A 14,926-nucleotide genomic window follows, 5' to 3' on the forward strand; every position below is an offset into this window, starting at 1 on the left:
AAATGTGTGTAATGCACTCCTGCCCTGGTCATTGTGACTAACATGTCTAATTTTACCAAATAGGAAATAGGGCCCAGTCATTCAGCCTTTCATAATTGTCTCTCTAACAAGTGCCCCGAGACAATGTGACAAACCTGATTTAGAACCCTTATCCCTTGCATCTGTCAGTTAAGTGACCCCTCTCTCAGAATGAATGCAATGTTTAATAAGGAAAAAGGCTTAGATTATAAATTTTCAGTTAATGGGCACTTCAATGCAAACCCCTTAAGACTTAAGTGAGTATAGAGAAAATTTTTTAGGAATTAAAATATGTGGTGAAATAAAATTCCTTACCCATTCATTTAGTAAACTATGTGACAAGAATGTTTTTCAATTTCAAATTTGGGACCTAACCTAATTAAGTGATCCTAAAAGCCAGGTTATGGCCAGAAAATGGGTATTTTCTACTCAGTTCTAATTATATATGTTAAAAATTTTTGTCTAAGTAGAGTTTTCACAGGAAATAGCAGGAGAAATATGGGGGTGCATATGAGATGGGGAGAGACAGAGAAAGAGCTTAACAGATAGATAGAAATATGTATTTTAGTTCAGGTCCCTCTTTCAAAAAGTTTAAGCAAAAGAGGGCAGATGAAGAAGGTAGATTCATGCCAGGATTGTATTTCTATCTTAGAGAGAACAAAGACCGGTCATAATGTCATAGCTCAATTTTCAACATTAAATCACTGAGACTTACAGCCTTCCATATTCTGAACATCTATCCCTTCTTCCCTCAATCTGTGTCTGCACATCCACACAGAACACAGAGCCAGTAAGTCCCTTTAGTTATTTTTTTTTTTTACTTATTTCACATGTAATCAAGATTTTTCCCTATATTTTATAGAGTTTTTATTAAAAAAGGAATGCACAAGGATCCAAAATTTACAAAAGCATTTACAACATAATGAATTGTCCCTCTTCAAAGCTAACCACTGTTAACAAACTCAGGTAGGTATCTACCTTCCCCAAAATGTCTATATATATGAGTATGTGGTATGTCTTTACATAACTCCAGAGACACACACTATTCTGTATACATTTGTGAGTGTGTGAATGTGTGTGTGTGCGCACGCATGTGTGTATGTATACATATGAAATACTATTCTGAATTCTGGGTTTTTTCTTCACTCTTTTCATTAAAGATATTTTGGAAATTTCCCCTATTGGCACTTACAGACAGACCTACCTCATTTCCCCCAGCTTTACTGCAACTTTACTGACATGTAAGTAAGTTTAAGGTGTACAACATGATGATCTGATACACGTATATACTGAGACCCACTTCATTTTAAAGGCTGCATCATATTCCAGCATACTGATGTCCTGGGATTTAATGATACACTGGCTTCCGGATTTTTAATATTACCGTGTTACAATGAACACCCTGTAGATGTCTTTGCACATTGGTGCTGGCCTATTTGTGGGATTGAATGCTGGACACAAAACTGCTGTGTCAGGTGGTACAGAGCACACATAACTTTACCACATATTGTGAATCACCTGTCAAAGGGGTGATGCCTATTCACAGTCCCACCAATAGTATGTGAGAGTTACTACTTGCCCTTAGCCTTGGTAATACCTCATCCCAACCACTCTCTACTGCATCGTCACTTCCCCACTCTTTCTGCTGAGTTAATCTAAGGCTCCCCCTCCAGCTATTACACACTTTTCTGCTCTTTCTTTATTCCTAAAAAAACAAATAAACAAAAATTCTCTATTACGGAAATTCTCAAGTGTGCATAAAAGTAGAAGAAACAGAAGAATCAGCCCCTGTATAAGCCCCTATGTATCCTATGTGTCTGTCCCTCAAATTCAGTGTAACAGCGTTCTGTTCATTTCACCTATTTCCTGCCCCTGCCCGTTTCTTCCCTGAATATTTTCAGGGAAATTCCAGTTATAACTTTAACCATGAATACTTAGTATGTATCTCTAACAAATAAGGGCTTAAAAAAAAAGTCACTATACTATTATTTCACCTAACGAAATTAATAACTCTTTAATATCATCTGATATCCAATTTGTCTTAAATTTTTCTCTAATTGTTTCCAAAAATGTCTTTGTAAGGTGGTTTTGTTCAAATCAGGATCCGACAAGTCCTTTAAGTGTCTCCAGTCTTTAAGTCCCCTCACCACCACCTTCATTTTACACCTTCCATTTGCTGAAGTGGATTATGTGTCCTGTGGACTTTTCCAGATTCTGGATTAAGTGTGTTGTTGAACCTGTTCCTCAGTATCCCATGCTTTCATAAACTGATTGTTAGATGTAAAAGTCTTGCTTACATTCAGGTTCAGTTTTGTTTGGGGCAATAATTCATCATAGGTGGTGCTGGGTTCTCGCTGCTACAACATGTCAGAGGCAGGTGACTTCTGGTTGTTTCTTTTTCAGTAATGCTAAGGTTGACCACTGGGGTTCAGCTCTTACCAACCCGAGCTGTCCAATAAAACGTTTTCCATCAACTTTTCAGCCAATACATTCAGAAGCCTAGATTCATTATTTCACAAGAGGTGACAAAATGGTGCTTTCCTAATCCTATCAATTCTCTGGCATTTAGCTGTGATTCTTAAGTGAAAAACTTTCCCTTACCAGGTTAACCCGATACGCAAAGATGTCACAATAAAAACTTTATTTCTCCAGTTAACAATTTTCAAAACAATAAGCTGGTGCCCTAGTAATCTCCAAAGATGACTAGTAGTTTTTTTTTAAGCTATCATTAAAAGCTCATGGATTTTTATATATTTCATGTCAATAGCTATTCTTTTTGATGCTCAAATTGTTCCATCTTTGGCCTATGGGAGCCCCTTCAAGTTGGCTCCTGGGTCCTTCTGATATGACCTTACTCTGACTGCTTTCTTGCTTTCAGACACAAAGTGGTCCAGCGTCATCCCATCTTTTCCTCGTCCATTTTAATGGGATAATCCTGGTGGTAGAGTGGGCCTTTCCACTGGGCTCTGACTGCTTCTAGGCAATCAGATAGAGCTATACAATATGTATTTTTTAGGGGATAAAATAAGTCACAGTATTTTGCTGGTATTTCCAATTGAAATATACAATTACAGGATGTTTACCTGATTTTATCTTTTTTTAAAAATTTTTTCTTTTATCTCTTGTTCTCTCATACTAAAAATCTTGGCTCTTAATTCCTTTGACATAGTAAGTATTTACTTTATCATATGTAAATACATAGTTTCAAAGTACAACACCAATACCAACAGTACATCATTGCTAAAAATAAAAATACTGAACGCAGTTTAAGATTCCATTGTGGTTCTTTGGTTTACAGGATACATTCCGTTAGCAAAGTGCAGACGAAATGCTGGGCTTTAAAGTCACTTGAAGTAATTCTTCTGTGTGGTTATACCGCCAACTTGATAGGGAGTTAAGTTTTGGTTGTAAGAGTTGGTTGTTTTTAATTATAGAAAACATTGTAAAAAGTATAAAACAAGATCCAGATCCAGATGCCATCTCTGCCTAGCTCCCTACCACAACCACCAACAAGGGAACTGACTTATTAGTTACTGGTGTAACTAATCCCCCATTGCTTTTTTTTTCCCCAACAGAAGCAAATGTGTTTTTTCATTTGTCTCCTCCTTTCTTACACAATAGGTAGCACACCAAACTTCCTGGTCTTCACTTTCCCTTCCTCTGCTCTGGAGAGGATTCCAGGATAGCACTTTGAGGGAGTGGTGGGGGGGGGGGGGGTTGGGGCAGGGAGTTCAAGATTGTTTTTATCACCAGAGCCTGCGACAGGTGGTCAGTAATGCTGGCTAAGCTGGCACAGTCTGAAGGGCATCCCATCTCCCTTTTCAGGCATTCAACCAACAAAATTCCTACAAACAAGAGTAGAGACCAGCTGAGACGTGTCTCAGTGTGCGTGGAGTTCTGAAGTCTTCTCCCTCTCCCCTCCTGGAGATGCTCTCTTTTTTTTTTTTTTTTTTTTATTTTCAGCGGTGAAACATACCCGAGTTTCTCCCATCAAACCCCTCTAGATGGAGACCTGGGTGGCTTCCACTCTTCAGCTGTTATAAATAGTACTGTAGTGAAGATCTTTGTGCAGACATCATCTTATACTTTCAAGAGGACACCTTAGGTAGATTTCTTAGAAGTGAGACTGTGAGGTTGAGGGATAAACTCATATTTAACTTTGCTAGTTGTTAACAAATCCCATCCACAGAAATTTGTACTCTTGAGAGTGCCTGTTGCCCCATTGTCTCACCAACAATGTGCACTGTGTAACTTGGACTTTTCCAGATCCGACAGGTAAGAAATGGTAGCTCAGTATTTTTCATTTGCATTTCTTTTATTATGCATATTCTTATGTTTAAGGGCCATTTGCATTTTATTTTCTGTGAACTGTTCATAGCTTTTTGCCCACTCTTTCTGGTTCTTCTCAAAGTTTAGAAATTCTTCAATATATTAGCCCTTTGTGACAAATGTTGCAAATATTTTTGCCAGTTTATCATTTATTCTTTAACTTCGCTTTTTTTGGCCATCCAAAACTCTTACTTTCAGTTAAAGATATAAACTCCTATTGCTTCTGGATTTTCAGGCACAGGAAAGTTTTCCCCACTCTCAGATTATAAAGGAATTCACCTATGAAGGTTTCATTTTTTCAACTGGGTCTCTAATCCATTCAGATTTTATCCTTGTGCATAGTGTGAGAAATGGATTCAATGTTATTATTTTCCATATGGTTAACAACACTTGTTTCAACACCCTTTTTAAAGTCTTTTCTTCCATAAATAAAGATGCTCCCTTTATCATATACTAAATTCCTGGACTTTCTTTAAATTGTATATAGTATGTTATAATATCTAGTAGGGTTACCCCTCCTTCCCATGGTTCTTTACTAGGGATCTCTGGCTATTATTGTTTACTCTTCACAATACCTGTATGCAGGAAAAAACCTTGTTTTATTGGAATCTAGCATGTCCTTTAAATATAAATATATATGTATATGAATGAAGACATTTCAAAAGTGTTTCTAAATAATATTCTGAAACAAATTCTAGGCAAACTAGAGTTTGTGTTTTTGTTGCTGTTATTTTAAAAATTAGTTTTAGAAGAAAACAGAAATCATACTAGGGGGTGGATGGATACAGGTAAAGCCACAGATGGAGGTCATAACACTGCAGAGCAGCCTTCTCTTAGAATGCCCACTCACTGGGTCTGTGGTCCTATATAATAACTAGTGTAAACAGACAGGGCCATACTAATGGCTCAAGAAAATATATTCCTTCTAATTGTGACTATCACAGTAAATCTACTATGTAAAATAAAATACACCATGCATAATTTAGCAAAGATCAAATACCATAATAGATTTTTTTAAAAAAAGACAATATTAAGACTCATTGTATTTTTAGGAGTTCAAGGATTATGACCTTCTGTGCTAACTCCATCTTCACAAAATTACATATATAATAGCTCAAGGTAAAATTTGACTTTTAAAGAGAATTATAACAATGCTTTTCAAATAAAGCAAAATCAGTCGATAGGAAAGTAAGTTCCAGTTGACATCTGGGTCCATCTTTTCACTGAATCACTCGGCATTGACTAAGGGAAGCCAGTAACTTCCCTCCAAGGGTCAGGACCAAGTTTCCTGCACAGAAACTCTCCTGCACAATTGAAAATTGTCATTCACCCAGCAAAGGAGAATTAAGAGACTGGACATTGTATCAAATAAAAATACTAAAATATTACTCAAACTATTTGCAGCACGTATAGGTTTGACTCTGGCCAACTAAGACACTAAAAAGTAAAGGCTACTTTTGTTCTCAAGGTAGAGATACCTAGTTCCTCCAACAAGTGAGACAAATTGCTCAGAAGGAAGCTATCTGTCTTGCTTCAGTATAATTTGCCTATTCTTCTGTAGGGGAGATAATGTTGAAAACAGAACATTCAGCCTTTCCCACAGTTAATCAACAGTGATACAACCTTACATTTCCTAACAGCTAAAAATTTCCTAACTAATCATTTAAAAAATGCCAACAATCAAAACCATTAAGTCATTATTTGCTCTAGTTCACTGTTTTTTATTTACATAACCACCTTTCTGCTAGATGAGCAACATTAGCAAAATATAAGGCCCAGGTGCCTTGATGGTGACCATCTCATTCAATTTTTTTGTGCAGAGGGTCTTCTCAGCAGCCAGTTACCAGACAGAGCTTTTTCACAGTTTCAAAGAAGTCCTCCTTGTATTAAAACAGCAAGGAAGTACTACACTTGATGGTAGTTCTTGTCACACAGTTCAATCAACCTTATAGAAATTTTACACTATAACTTCAAGTATGTAAGTTATTTAATCAATGCAAAACTCTTAAAAAAAAAAGTGCTAGCTGATTTCTGGTGCCATGAGACATAATAACAGCACCAATGATGATTATATTTTAGTGGTAAAAATGTAATCCAGTTTTAGCACCCATGTATCAGAGTTAGATGGAAATACATGACTTAGCTTACTGGAAAGTAACAGTCTTAATATCCCCTCGGTGAGGAAATCTGTTCCTTCTGCTGCATCCTGGCTCATAGAAAAGAAAAACAGTATTAATGCGGAGGGTGGGGAGAGAACAGACTTTCAGTTAAGGCTTTTCAGTACTCGAATCACTTAAGTATGAATGTTCTGTTCCCCTGAAAGTGTAGAATGTGCCACACACAGAAGATTCCAAGGACTTAGGCTGCTGCAGTTATGTCAGGATGGATCATATTTAAAATGCTGAATGGGGCTTTAAGGCTTAAATAGAGAACAGAGGAAAATCAGCAAAATCAATGCTAGTGATCAGCTCCCAGCTTTTTAACCAAAACCCTGTCTCGTCACTCCATAATCAAAAATGAAGCGAAGGGTTCTAAGAAAGTGACAAATTTTTACATGAAAACACATTGACTTTTGAATAACTGCATCAGTTATCAGACATGGTAAATATAAGCAAAGAAAATAAAGTGCACCTTTAAAAGTATATAAAATAATAAACCCAGAAATTACTTCTTAGAATTGGCAATATAGACTACAATATAAAAAGTACCTGACATAGCAAAGTTAGATAGGAATAAAAAAATTTCAGTTGAAAAACTAAAATTTTTCAGTATAGCAGAGGGACAAATAACCTTTTATTAAAGCTAGTAGATTTGGAGACTCCTGTATATTTTGATTTTGTGTAGGAGAAAGGAAAGTCATCCTTCTAGAAGGCACTAACTGGTGTAAAGGTGCGAGCAACTTCATAAAGAAAACGTGCAAAGTACAGTCAAGAAGACTGCCTGGTTCTTGTGTTCCTTACTCTTCCCCGCTGACCACGAATCACTGCTGAGGAGCTGTGTCAGCCATGGGGGTTCCCACGTCACCTTCTGTGTGCTTAGTCCACAGTGTCACAGATCTCCTTCACTTTCTGGTTGAAGTCTTCTGGTTGATCTGCATACACATAATGCCCCGCCCCAAGAATGGCCTAGGAGAGGAAAAGCGGTCAGAGGGTCAGTGAGTCAAAGCATTTGATAGAACACAATGATATACGTAAAGACACTTAGCAATGAAAGTGAGAACAGCTATGTATTAATAAAACATCAAAGAATAAGTGACACTGATCTGTAGTAACTATTATGTATTTCCAGCAAATAAAGAATCTGAGAATAAAGAGAAAATCTAGTCAACCCTAGTAAAATTTTAATATGCAAAAATACCATTCTAAACTGACCACTAATGACAGGGCCAACAGACACACTGCACAGAATGAGACGGTACTGCCCCGGGTGGGAGAGCTGGCTGAGGTGCTACTGCATCTGTCCTTCTTTCAGTCTCTCCCACCTCAGGGGTGCTGTGGCTCTACAGTCAGACAAGGCCCCTAAGAACCACGATTTACTGTCTGCACATGAAGACTTCTGTGGGTCAAACCCTGCCCCCATCCCAAGTGATAGCAGATCGAGGTTGCAGGTAGAGCTCAGATGTGAGAGCACAGGGATGACCTGAAATCTCACTAAAAGCAAAGAGCAGACTTCAGCTACTACAACTGAAAACCAAAAACGGGCCACACACTTACTATGGTCTTTACATATGACTGTGGTCGTAATGACTGGATGCTGGTGCCAGAGTTGCCGTCTATGCAGGACCGGGCGCCATAGATCACTGAAACTGGAATGTCAGGATGCATCTTACCAATCCGCTGGAGCATCGGCCTTTTTGCCCATCCGTAAGGGATGGTCATATTTTTGAATGCGGTCTCACCACTTAAAGGAGAAGGGGAAAAAAAAAATCACACATTTGGCTTCTGAGGAGGAGTATGCATCACACTCCCACCTCCATCAAAGCACACTCATACTTAGCTTCTCCCCTGTGTAAGGAAAACTGCAGCTTAAATAGAGAATGACTTCTAAGAAATGCAAGGAACAAAGCCCACGGAATACACATGCTTTTGTTTGATAAAGGCAGCGTTAAACTCTAAAAAACTCTTAAAAAAAAAGTTACTGTCTCCCAAGTCAAAACATGCAACCCTAAGTCCCTATCCTTAAATTATTACATTTCCTGTGGGGCTAGTGTCTGGATACCCATCCAGAGCCACACCTCTTCTGCCGCCTGCACAGCCCAGGAGGCAGTATTCCTCAGCCTTAATCATCCCTGGGCCAGGTGCAGGCACCCGGAAACCACCCCCGTATCTTAAAGCCTACAGAAATGATTCAACGGGCCAGTCCTACGCTGTGCACCCTGCGCTGCCTCGCCTTTCCTGCAGAACCCAATACAGGCTCTGGCCTGGACTTCACCTTCGCTCCTGTCTTCTGCTACCTGAGACAAATCTGGTGTGTCCACTGTGACCCTTCATGGCATTCGGTGACCCTTCTCTAGGACCTGTGAGTATACTACACTTTGTTTTCTTGAGCCTCTCCCGTGTCTTCTCTTGTGGCTACATCTGACTGACCATTATATGAGAGAGTACAGAATCTAGGACAGATCCATTTTGCTGTCATTTCTGCTCTCCTTGCGGTCTTAGGCATAATTCTGAATTGCCTTTTATGAATTCAAGTTCTACCACAAGAAAGGCAACAGACTAGGACCACACAGGAACATGTAGTCATGAAATGTGAGAAGGTGAAGAACAAAACACTCTGACCATGCCAGAAAACAGATGAGGTACCTGGGACAGACAACTAAGAACTGTTGAACAAGTCAATAAAGTGCGCAGACCTAACCCACCAGACCCGACTGCCTGGTGAGTCATAAAACTCAACCCTTTGGGGACCCCAAACCTCTGTAGCCTCCGCCACCTTTGGCAGAGAACCTCTAACCTGCTTTATTAAAAAGACTGAGGCTACAGCTATACCACATTTGCTTCCAAGGCCTCAATCTTTTTAATAACGTAGATGTACATATTCTCTGCCAGAGGTGAGAGAGGTCAAAAAAAAAAAAAAAAAAAAAAGGAAAAGTGAAGGAGGCTGTCTCTGCATCTCACCTCTCAGCCTTCACTCAAGTCTCAGTTTTAGAAAGGATGCAGTACCACTCCTAGGTTTTAAAGTGTGCCTACGGCCCACCTACACCAAAATCACCTGAAGCATTTGTTAAAGATGCAGCCCAGAATGCTGAATCAGAGTCATTGAGACAGGGTTCAGGCGTCACAGTGCGGACAGGCTCCTCCAGCAATTCCAGTATAGTCACAACACGAGACCTGGCGCCCCCATCTTCATGCTCCATTCCCGATCCTCTCCCTACCAGCTTGAGGGGCTTGTCTTTCTGGCTCCTCCGAGCTCCTCACCACTTCCAGGCTGTTTTCTCCACTAGTGCCTTGTACCCAACATCCATAACTCATTTTTTTTTTTAAAGTAAGAAATACCTTTGTTTGGCCCTCTTGCTCCCTCACTATGCTCTCTAATTACTGTCAAAATTCACGCCGAACCCCCTCCCCTCATGTACTCCTCACCACCGCAGCAGTGTTTCTCATGCTGACGCACAGACTTTTTTTTAACAGTTGCTGAGTAAAAGGCAGGTGAGATCATCAAATGAACTTAAAAAATGCTGCCCAGTATCTCCCATGCACTTGGGAGATTAAAACCCTTTGGCATAGTAACAGACTCTAAGAAGATCCATGGTACACAAAACCATTTACTTTTGTTTCATCCAGAACTCTTTTTTTGTAGAACATTTATACTCAGTTTGGGAATACTGTTTAATTTGAAATTTTTTTCTCTCTCAACTCCGACCACCTCCATGAGATGCCCAAGACTGAGACTTCCCTCAACTTATCCACAGGCACTTCAGGGAAGGAAAGTACATTTCACTTTTTAATCTCCCATCAGAATCCAGTATGATGGTTTACACAGTAGGTACTCCATGAATAGACAAGTAAATTAAAAAGTATTAGTAATTTAACCAGTCCTTTTAAATTTAGTCATTTACACACTGGTAACAGTCTCCTGGACGATTCACATATTCTCAAAAGAGAAAAATCTAAAACACAAACACAGTAAATTTAGAATCATAACTCTTACCTCGGAGTCTGGACATTACAGTGGTAAATGTATTCTGTCACAGTATCATCTTCAAACATTGAAGAATACTTCCGTTTGAAATCAGGCCTTAAACGTTGTACTAGACTTAAACCTATTTAATAGGAAATGAATGTTTTAAATTTTATATATGTTTTAAGTTATAATTAATTTATAGAACATTATAGAAGGCTTTAGTGTTTGCTGGTACAATGAGTATTATATGCCATATTATACATATATTTTGGAGATTGAACCCAGGACCTCGTGCATACTAAGTACGTACTCTACCACTGAGTTGTACCCTCCCTATACATGTATTCAAATATGTATTTTAGGTGGAAAAAAGCACATATCCTAGAAGCTGCTCTCAAGTTCCCTAAGGAAAGATCAAAATAACAATGAAAGGCTGTCACATGGTGATGTACAAGCGTGCTTTAGGAGCTCAAAAACAGTTACCTGAGCCTTGTTTTTGCAGGAAAATAAATTCCATCAAAGATGACAGATGAACAGAGTAGCTCATACATAGAATTAACTTACTGCATTCTTGCACCATTACAACATGAGTATCCAAACGAAGTGAACTGGAGTATCAATAATCTTTCTGTGGGAAATGAATTCAGAGTTTCTGCTTGGGACATCAGCTACACTCCCTGTGAAAGAAGGCCATCCACAGTGGTTTCCACGGTCCCACCCCTGAGGTGAGAGGGAGGGCCAAGGCCCCCAGAGGAAAGAGGATGAAGAGCAGGAACCTTTGTCTGGTCACTGTTTTCCCTCCTGGGGCCCAAGGACTGGTCAATTACTGCCCATTACTCTAGCAAGGGCTTTTTCTCTACAGGCCCAGCTTTCCATCCCTGAAGGAGTTATCCAGCCCCGTCAAGACTTCACAGGCCACAGCAGCAACCCTACATCACCCTCACCACCATGAGCAGGCAGTGATGGGAGATGGCGACGTGGCTTTAAAGATCCCTCCTAGGCATCCTCCCTCTCCCACCATTACCTCCTGATTTCCTTTCATACTTTACTTTTCCCATAATTGCTACCTGTGTAACTGTGACCAAGCAAAATACACTTATATTTCAGGGCTATAAAGCTCCTAAGCAGTTCATCAAATAAGGCCAGGGACCTAAGGAGTGGCTCTACTAGGGGGTGAAAAGAGGTAATCTCTTCGTGCACTGAGTGAGTGTAGTGTGGTCACCAAGTTGGTCCCTGTGCCGTCTTCCCACTCCTGCAGTGCCACTGCTCTCCACACCCCAAAGGGATAGCAAGGAAGGGCCAGGCCAGGCAGACGGCCGCAGAATCTAGTCATCTACGCAGCAGTTATTTCCACTCCCTCACCCTCCCACCATGCTTCTTTCCTTTTCCTGCTAACAAAACCTGACTTCTGTGTATCAAGGAGGCAGCAACATGCCCAGGAAAGCAGGCCTCTCACTCTAGCCCCTGGGAACAAACGATGACTGATCAGTCACAGCAATTTCTTCTTCTCTGCTGGTAGAAGAACTAGGGGTGGACAGAGACACAGGGGGGAAATCTGTGGAGGCTTCCAAGGAAGACTTACTTCCCTGACAAAGCATCATGGAGAGAAGGACCATTTTCTGTGCTTTCCTTTCTTCTTGCTCAGAGTGCTGCTTTGTGAGATGATGCTTCCTGCCATAGCAACCACTGAACAACTGTGACATAAAAGGTCAAGGGAATCACAGACACAGACTCAAACCCCAGCATCAAGGAGCCAGCTTCTAAAACAATGCTGAAATCGCCTGCCTCCAGATTGCTTGTTGAGGAAATAATAAAAGGCCTTATGGTTTAAACTGCTTAGATCTTCAGTTACTTTCGGCTAAAAGCACTCCTAACTGACAAGCTGTAAGAGGGAAAGGCAGAGGTCCAGACCATCACCATCAACAAGGGAAGGAAATCCCCTGGGCTATGGGGCTGACAGAGGAGCTGAGAGTCAAATGAACTTAAATCAGAGACTAAACTCAAAATATGACCGGAAACAGAAATCAGGAGTCTCCAAATCTCTGTGGAAAAGGATGACTTTATCTTCTGCGCACTCTGACATTATAAGGCAAGAAAGGGTGATGGTAACTGTTATCCTCTGGCTGTCGATCAGGTCAGGCTTTATGATTTGCCAGCCGGGTAGGTATCATCACTGGCCAAAGGCGCCCCAGCAGGTCACTTCCTCCCACGCCCTGGGCTAGAGGATAAACTTCCTCAAGATACTCTGCTTGCTTGGCTTTTTTTCACAATGTTTAAGGTTGCCTACCCTAATCCTTAGCATTTCCCACCTTCTCTGCTTGCTAATTGTCCGTAATGTTTATAAGACACAGACTCCTCTTGGAGTCTAGTTTCATTCATCTTTCTGCATGGACTGGTACTTTTTAGAGGAGGAGGAGGAAAAAAAGTAAGGTTCCGGATTTTTTTGTTTGTTTTTAAGATTTGAACTAACAGAGGTGATCAGCAAATACTCCTCTACTACTATCTATAAATGGTTTGCTTTCCTAGGATATGGATACAAGCACTCACCAAAGGGTCCTGCAATCCTGAGGCCAGCTAAAGGGTTAAAGGGAGTCAGTGCTGCTCCCAAGGCTCTGATCCAAACTGGAACTGGTCTCTCTTGATCAGCAAGGTCTGGTCGCTCAGGAAAACCCCAAGGCTCCACTAAGATAAGATGACTAACCCTGTTGAGGAAAGAACAGAACAGTTCATTTGGCAAATTCACCCCAGGACTATAGAGAACTTGTACATGATTTATAAAGTCAAGGTAGAATGAACCACCTTTAAAAACCTTACATTAAAGAGAAAAAACGTTACATCATGCTCTTGTTATTCGTAAAATGATGAGATTTGGTGGGATTTGAGGTGTGTGGTAGAAACTGGGCTTCACTTTTACTCTACCTAAAGGTGGATAATAACGGATGTGTGAAAGGGTATATGCTAATTGCAGTTATTCTTGAGAAACAAGAAAAGACAGTGTGTGTTGTTGTTTAAGTTACACTCTGGCAGATGATACAGACCACTGACCACTCAGAAAAATCCAACGGTTCCATGTATCTCAAGACTGAACCTGCAGAAATGACTGGAGATTAATATTACACTCATAAAATAGATTCAGACACCAACAATAGATGCTTATGAACCAAATCATTCTAAAAATTTAAGAGGTATTAGGGCTTTAGATGGATTTGAAAAGACTTTGAATGAACTCTTCACAAACATGAAGATAATGTAACAATATGGGCTGAAAATATACCCCCTAGTTTGGGATTCCAGTTTGGTGAATGGGAACACATTCGCCCTATCCATAACACCATGATATACTGGCATTAGATTCTGTTCTGAATCCTTTCCTAATTTTCTTCCTTACTGATCAAAGAGATAGAAAACCTTCGGTCCAAACTCATATAAAATTGTTCCTTACCATTAATAATTTTAATTTTTTCATCTTACAAAACAGCTTTCTGATGAGGGAAATCCAGAACCACCTCCTTGTGGTTGCCTCACGCTACCACACATCACAGAGATCTTAAACAAAACATGAATCTCCTGACACAAGATGATATTCAATGGTAGCTGAAATAGCCAACCAATGCCAGTAAAAATCTCCCAAGGATGAACTGACACTGATTCTAAAGTCCCTTTCCTAAGTTATAACCAAAATAGAAAGGTAAAGAAATCAGAACATGGGATTAGATAGCTATTATCCTCGATATAAAATGTTTTATTATTTTTATCAGCACAGATAAGATGAGTTAGTAATGAGGCCTTTGCTTTGATTGCATTTTCTCAAACAGCTTCAGAGCACAGAGCTCCACAGACCCTTGGAGAATACCCAGCCCAATCTTTCACCTCACAGATGAGAAGAAAGCTGAGCTGCTCTATGTGACTCGCTCCAGGACCTAAAGCTAGATAATACAGAACTAGGGCTAAAACCCTTCTTTCCCACCTCCAGTATACTAACAGATGCCAACAAGCCATCGGCAGAATACAGGCCAAGCGACATAAAGCATAAGTAAAGGTAAAGCTTAACTCTTACCAACTCTAGACCAGTCCTAACACTACACTCTAAATTTCACAGCATCAAGAAGATTTGTAGGATGTAACTACAAATCTATGTAGAGATATGTCATATGTGAGATCCATATACCTGGAGCACCTTCACTGCTTAATAGTTTTATAAGACTACTTTCTAGCAGTGCACAGAAAGGGGGATGAAAATGAATTTTTTTTGTTGTATTTTTAATGGCAGAGATAGTTATCCCTGACATTCTGACTACCTCCTAATTCCTCCTATGACAACCTACAGTGAGAACTGGGGGCGAGAGGGATGCACACACCAGAGGCATGAGTGGAATTAATGAAAGCAGCAAAGATTGATTGGTTTGGGAAAACAGCCAGTATTATTTACTATTGACTTACCTAAAGAGAAAAATAA

The 14,926-nt window shown here is 40.0% G+C and overlaps 1 protein-coding gene across 2 annotated transcripts in view; it reads right to left on the minus strand.

Annotated features, from left to right (window-relative positions):
• Nucleotides 1–6,041: 6,041 nt before the first annotated feature.
• ABHD5 (abhydrolase domain containing 5, lysophosphatidic acid acyltransferase) overlaps nt 6,042–14,926 on the minus strand; it is a 32,919-nt gene continuing 24,034 nt past the window's right edge. For both annotated transcript variants that reach the window (XM_010974734.3, XM_031470110.2), the window contains exons 4-7: nt 13,018–13,172; nt 10,498–10,609; nt 8,061–8,247; nt 6,042–7,472 (exon numbers count right to left, since the gene is read on the minus strand). In XM_010974734.3, the coding sequence (XP_010973036.1) occupies nt 7,383–7,472; nt 8,061–8,247; nt 10,498–10,609; nt 13,018–13,172 (544 nt within the window). In that variant the 3' untranslated portion in view covers nt 6,042–7,382. The remainder of the gene's footprint in view (nt 7,473–8,060; nt 8,248–10,497; nt 10,610–13,017; nt 13,173–14,926) is intronic.

Source organism: Camelus dromedarius, chromosome 17 (assembly GCF_036321535.1).
Source record: "Camelus dromedarius isolate mCamDro1 chromosome 17, mCamDro1.pat, whole genome shotgun sequence".
In the NCBI taxonomy this organism is placed as follows: domain Eukaryota; kingdom Metazoa; phylum Chordata; class Mammalia; order Artiodactyla; family Camelidae; genus Camelus; species Camelus dromedarius.